This window comes from Sinocyclocheilus grahami, unplaced genomic scaffold, assembly GCF_001515645.1.
Source record: "Sinocyclocheilus grahami isolate Dianchi unplaced genomic scaffold, SAMN03320097.WGS_v1.1 scaffold47.1, whole genome shotgun sequence".
Lineage (NCBI taxonomy): Eukaryota > Metazoa > Chordata > Actinopteri > Cypriniformes > Cyprinidae > Sinocyclocheilus > Sinocyclocheilus grahami.
The window spans coordinates 2,965,764-2,972,849 of NW_015505226.1; the positions used below are offsets into that span (position 1 = coordinate 2,965,764).

General features: G+C 33.8%; 1 protein-coding gene across 1 annotated transcript in view; it reads right to left on the bottom strand.

Moving 5' to 3' along the window:
* Positions 1 to 1,881: 1,881 nt before the first annotated feature.
* Positions 1,882 to 7,086, bottom strand: part of LOC107582844 (transmembrane protein 45A-like) — a 21,415-nt gene continuing 16,210 nt past the window's right edge. Inside the window, exons 3-6 of the mRNA XM_016268861.1 lie at positions 3,499 to 3,711; positions 3,105 to 3,289; positions 2,876 to 3,018; positions 1,882 to 2,359 (exon numbers count right to left, since the gene is read on the bottom strand). Coding sequence (XP_016124347.1) covers positions 2,263 to 2,359; positions 2,876 to 3,018; positions 3,105 to 3,289; positions 3,499 to 3,711 — 638 coding nt within the window. The 3' untranslated portion in view covers positions 1,882 to 2,262. The remainder of the gene's footprint in view (positions 2,360 to 2,875; positions 3,019 to 3,104; positions 3,290 to 3,498; positions 3,712 to 7,086) is intronic.

Sequence of the window (7,086 nt, forward strand, 5' to 3'; positions counted from 1 at the left end):
ACAAAATCATCTGTGATAGTGTCAATAACAAAACCATTTTTAGATATTCACACACACACAGTTAACTAATAAAACTAGTCTTTATTTACAGGTTGTTATCATACAATATTAAGACAACAAAGGTAGAGAAAATGTAAAGTGCAACTTTCAAAAGCCACCCCCAAAATATTAGATTTTATAAATATTAATTTTAAAGCAGGCCTGTAACCTTTTCTGATTTATAACATGTTAAAACACATTCAGTAGAAGGCAGACTTATTCTTTACATTCAGATTGAACAAAATGTCCAACTAGCCATTACAGCAATGTCCCATTGTGCCATTCTGTCAAAGGTGATTTGCGGATCCTGAAATCACAGAATACTTGAGCAGAAAGTTCCTGGAGTGGTGAAAGGCCAAACCCCAGCACTTCATTTCACACACATGTTGCACAGCATGGAGAAAAACTTCAGGACGGCATCTCTGGTTAAGGTAAAGAGCGTATGAAGGCCTTAGAAAAGAAGTCTAGCAGACTCTAGATTTTAAAACAGCCAGGTCCAATCTAGCCTGTGCTTGATTGCTGCTGTCATTTACCAGAATAAACTATATTTCATTTATATTTGAATACAATAAAAACCACACATTCATCAGTCGGTTAATATCTGTATGACTGTTAATTCGATATTTTGAAATCACAAAACATAACTAACCTTGCAAAAGGAATGTATGACAAGCTATACCTTTCCTTTATCTTTTAGTTGGGTCATATGTCTATATTTATATATTATAAACATTTTTTTTAATGTTTTTATTTATTATTGTTCATTGTGAGAATATATATTTGGGTAAAAAATGCCAGCACATGGCAAATAAAAAGCATTTAACATTAATACACTGTTATATACACTAATAAAATGTTTTTAGAACTTTGTTAAAAAAACGTATTTATTATCAAGTCAAATTAAATTAAATCGATCAATAAATGCATGTGATAAGATACTATAATTTGAAGATTCCACATACAATGGTCTTTTTTCAGTCAAGGTAAAGAATACTATGGCATAAACAAACAGCAGACTAGCTGAGGAATTGTTATGGCTGACAAGAATTATCAAGAAAATACAAAAGCATCATTCATTTGATGATTAAAAAGTGTCTTACACACCTGCAAATCTCAGAGGCATTAACATATAACAAATTTAAGCATGTAGATCATATAGTACCCACTAAAAGCATGATCAAAATATTACATTCTTTGTCCTTTGTTGACAACATATAAAATACTGACAAGGCACACGAAAAAAATCTCAAATTTACACAGTATTGTGTCAAAGATAAACAATTCAATGACAACAAAAAGTGTACATAAAGACTCAAAAATAATCAATACATCATATGTGACCCTGGAGCACAAAACCAGTCTTAGGTTGCTGGGGTATATTTGTAGCAATAGCCAAAAATACATTGTATGGGTCAAAATTATTGATTTTTTTTTAATGCCAAAAATCATTAGGACATTAAGTAAAGATCATGTTCCATGAAGATATTTTGTAAATTTCCTAATGTAAATATATCAAAACTTAATTTTTGATAAGTAATATGCATTGCTAAGAACTTCATTTGGACAACTTTAAAGGCGATTTTCTCAATATTTTGATTTTTTTTGCACCCTCAGATTCCAGATTTTCAAATAGTTGTATCTCAGCCAAATATTGTCCTATCCTAACAAACATACATCAATGAAAAGCTTATTTATTCAGCTTTCAGATGTTGTATAAAACTCAATTTCGAAAAATTGCCCCTTATGACTGGTTTTGTTGTCCAGGGACACATATTTGATTGACTTGATGCAAACATGTATAGAAAATAATCAAGTTTTAATTTATTTATTAGAGTAGGTTGGTCCTGAGGTGCATCAGAGAAATAGGTGGAGTAGTGAAATAAAAAAGGAATGACCACACAAGATAGCAGACGGCATGGACAGAGAGTTGTAGCTATCACTGTAGTGATCATACTAGGAACATGAGTGGGAGATATAACACTATTGCTCTTGAGATTTACTTAGAGTCACTTGTTATAGTATGATGAAACCGATCTTGGGAAGCAAGACTGTCACTGTTTGTCATCTCCCATCTGCTCTTCAGGAAATTAAGACAGAGCTAATATTTAGTAACAATGCCTCTCTGTTCATATCTATCGCTCACTCGCTGTCTCTATACTTTTCTTTGGGTTCAGGTCCAAATGTATTTGGATGCTGGCTTGAACATGTAAGGATGATAAATACTCATAAAATCTCGTCTTCAGACTCTACTTCTTTCTCCCTTGGTTTCAAAAGCCCCATTTCCATGGGTGGCATCCTCCTTAGTCTGGAACGCACAGCACTGGAGGGAGAACAATGAAGGAAAATGAGAAGGAACACAATGAATCAAGCATACAGAAAGGAAACTTCAGTAAAAGTATTATTTCATATGCAATGTAAACTATTGTTCAAACGTTTGGCTGCATTTAAGCACAATAACACAATAAAACAGTAATATTGTGAAATATTATTACAATTGTACTGTTTTCTATTTTAATATATTTAAAAATGTAATTTATTCTTTTGATTACAAAACTGAATTTTCAGAAGCCATTACTCCGATCTTCAGGGTCACATGATCCTTCATTCTAATAGGCTGATTTGGTTCTCTAGAAAGATTTCTTATTACCAATGTTGAAAACAGCTGTGCTCCTTAATATTTTGAGTATACACATGATAGTTTTTTAACATTTAACCTAACGAGTCCTTGCTGAATTTCTTTTAAAATAATCATACTGATCCCAAACTTTTGAATGGTAGTTTATGCTCCTTTATGTCTGAATGTCATGTTGGAATGAATAGAATATGTCGTGCTCACCAGAGAACAGACAAGTAAACTACAGCTACAGTGAGCAATGCAAACGCTAGGTGCCAGCAGTAGCATAATGTGACAAAGATAGCGTTGTCATGGTCTGTCCGATCCCATTTCACTTGACTGGGTGGGTACAGCACAAAGCCAATCTAGAAAAATACAAGAATGAGGGTTAAACAGTGTTGAGTCAAAATGACTTGCACATTTACGTATGCACACACACACTCACACTAACCTGCCAGAACCAGCTGCCCTGTAGTACGGTGAAAGTGGCTCGGAGCAGTTCTAGTAGTATATTACCTCTGTGGAAAACCTCCAGAAGGCAGATAAAAGCTTGTCCAAAGATGGCATAGAGAAGAAGGGTGTGCACATGGACATCAAGCATATCTCTACCATGGAGATGGTAAAGAAACAGAAATCCTGCAGGAGGCAGACATGTGCTGAATTTTATTGTATGTTGAACTATCACAAACATAGAAAAAAATCATTTGAAGAGTAACAAAGAGTGCTCAGTTCGGGTAACAGTTCACACATTCTCCAACATTAAAAAACACATTTATAAAATACTCTTTTGCATCGTATTTTTGGACCATTTTAGAAACAGTCTGAGGAAAAAAACAAGATCCTACCCTCATTAAAGAAAGCAAGACCCAGCAGCATCCGGTCTAAGGCCAGCGGGGCGATGTCTGTGCTGTGGACAGTGAGAGATATGGCCCCTGCGATGGCAAAGAACAGGTACATGGTGGTGTGCTGCCAGTTCATCAGCTGCTCCCAGTGCTGAGTGGAAGAATCATATAGCTGAAATTTGGGACCACCTGCTAAAAACTGCTCTGCTAACATACCTGTGTAAAGGGCAGAAGAAAACTAGTTGAGTGAAAAATAACAATAAAAATAAATAAACTTGCTTTCATAAACTTCCTAAATGGCACATTATAGGAAGCCTAAAGTAAACTTAAAATGTAAACCATTAAAATATTAAAACAAAACAAGGATTAAAATAAGTTAAACATTAAGACATTTCTTATTTTAATTCACCCTCAACAACTGTATTTTTTCTTTAAAGAACCAGGGTTCCCACAACTTGAAAAACCGAGGAAGCCCAATTTCAAAAGTGTCATATCCAGACCTGAAAAAGTTTATGGGTAGCTTTAAACATTTAATGAATATACATTTTTCCAGCTATGCCAAGCTCTAAAATATGTTACTGTGTAGAAATGATGAGTAAAGTATTTTTTAAATCCTTATCCTTAGCTAGTAAATTACAAACAACTGGAAAAGTCATGGAACCTTTCAGGGCTCGACAATAAGGACTGCCCGATGGCCCGGGGCCAGCGTGAAAGACGTTTGGGACAGTAGACGGATTTGTCACTTGCCCGATAGGGCCACTGCAGCGTCGTCACGACTTATCATTTGCCTGTGTTTTTAAGACTTGTTAATTTAAAAATTCAAGCGATTAAAAAGCATTTGGGCACGAAAGACAACTACATTCAGTACACAGACAGCCGCGTGAGCCGCCTGTACGGGCAAATACAAAAGTATATCAAAATACCCGCCCTGGCAAGTAACTTTGTAGCTTTAACAATGATTAATCTATATTGAATTTATACACTGGAGTAAGTTACAGATGCACCGATGTACCGGGCATTTTTTGTTTTATTTCAGACTATCTTCTGTTCCGTGCTTGCACACAAACTGCACTACAATCATTTTCCCAATGGCCATTTGTGTGGAAATATTACGTTATTATTATACTTAGTCTGTAAACGGGTGTTAACAGAGGTCAGAGATGCTGAAGACGGACACAAAGAGGAGAAAATACTGTAGCAGGCAGAACACGATCACTGTTCACGATGCGAGAAATATTGGAAGAAAATCCAAATATTGAATTTTATATGAATGTGTTTCTGAGGGGAACGGATTGTTTTCAGAAATGGCGTTTTCTTTTCATTTTGTCTCCGTCAGTGTTGCCAACTAATTTTCAGGGGAAGTTGCTAAAGGAAGGTTGATTTGTTGCTAAAAGTTGCTAAATGATGTGATTTCATTGCGTGATGACGTCATTACGTAATCACGATGCAAAATTGTGTCAAATCTCAATTAATAAATTAATAAATGTTAATTTATATTTGTTCGTAGCAATATAAATGCATAATATAGTATTAAAATATAAATAACTATTTTTAAATCCATTGAATTATCGAAAACGTACACATTTTTGAACGATTACAATTTAAGTTTTATACTTTAAAGCAGTTTATTAGTAGTTCGTTAGTATGCTGCACTCTAAGAAAAGTACAAAAAATAATGCACAATCTACTGTGTTAATATGAAGGAATTTTCTGGATTGATTTTTCCACAGGTTTTTGTACCTGCATTTTTAATTACGCATTGTATTTTGTGTTTTCGGGTTACAACGGATAATGTCCTGGAAAATTACTAGCACCTTTTCCATTTTTCTTACAGTGTACTTGTAAGAAACAGTGTAACTCATCAACAATCGCAGGTACAAGCTACTAACAAAGTGTCTCATAAATGTAAAATAACAGTATTCAATTATTATTACTATTAAATTAAACAATTGCAAATAGCAGCTAACTTAATTCCTGTAACGTGTGTACTGCTAGGCATATTTGGTTTCCTCTTTTTGTGTAATTTAAATGGTAACGTTAAATTTTGTTTTCAGAAATGGCGTTTTCTTTTCATTTTGTCTCCGTCAGTGTTGCCAACTAATTTTCAGGGGAAGTTGCTAAAGGAAGGTTGATTTGTTGCTAAAAGTTGCTAAATGATGTGATTTCATTGCGTGATGACGTCATTACGTAATCACGATGCAAAATTGTGTCAAATCTCAATTAATAAATTAATAAATGTTAATTTATATTTGTTCGTAGCAATATAAATGCATAATATAGTATTAAAATATAAATAACTATTTTTAAATCCATTGAATTATCGAAAACGTACACATTTTTGAACGATTACAATTTAAGTTTTATACTTTAAAGCAGTTTATTAGTAGTTCGTTAGTATGCTGCACTCTAAGAAAAGTACAAAAAATAATGCACAATCTACTGTGTTAATATGAAGGAATTTTCTGGATTGATTTTTCCACAGGTTTTTGTACCTGCATTTTTAATTACGCATTGTATTTTGTGTTTTCGGGTTACAACGGATAATGTCCTGGAAAATTACTAGCACCTTTTCCATTTTTCTTACAGTGTACTTGTAAGAAACAGTGTAACTCATCAACAATCGCAGGTACAAGCTACTAACAAAGTGTCTCATAAATGAAAAATAACAGTATTCAATTATTATTATTATTATTACTATTAAACAATTGCAAATAGCAGCTAACTTAATTCCTGTAACGTGTGTACTGCTAGGCATATTTGGTTTCCTCTTTTTGTGTAATTTAAATGGTAACGTTAAATTGTGCCTTTTTATCGTTCGAGTCACTTATCAAAAGTTGCTAAAAGCTGCCAAATACATTTTTAAAAATAGCTAAATTTGTTGCTAGGTGCTTTTGGAAGAAAAAGTTGCTAGGGTAGTCTGAAAAGTTGCTAAGTTGCTAAATAAAATTGCTAAGTTGGCAACACTGGTCTCCGTATGATGCATTTAAATGAGTGTTAATGGTTAATACATGCATACATGCAACGCGCAGCGATGCTGTGTTTACAGCGGTAAGCAAGGAAACGCTGTATCACTGTACCATAAGCACTGTCTGCTGTCCGAGAGTGAATCCAGGTCTCATTCAGCTCACCTGCTGTTTCTGTTTCGTGCAGATGTTTTATGTAGCATAATTTCACAAAGCTGAATTCATGATTAAAATGCAGTGGTTGCCTCTAATTTCAAATGGCTATGAAAAACCAAGGTGCAACACAGAGTGAAGAATATGCAAATGTTATTTTATATGTGATTTTTCAATTTTGGTACCTGAACAAATACAAACATATAAACCTAAAGCATTATTTAATTTCTATTTTTGTGCTATATGCCTATGTGCTAATATACTTGTCTTTAATTATGTTTAAACTTTATATTTGTTTATTTCTGGCTAGTGATTTTTGCTGTGGTATCGAAATTGAAATAGAGAATTGTAAAATTTAATTTGTATCTAAAATATTGGTGTCATAAGTTAATTTATTAGAATACAACAGATCAAAAACAATGATAACAGCAACTATTTTATTTTTTGTGGCAGGGCCAGTGAAAATGTTGGCAGG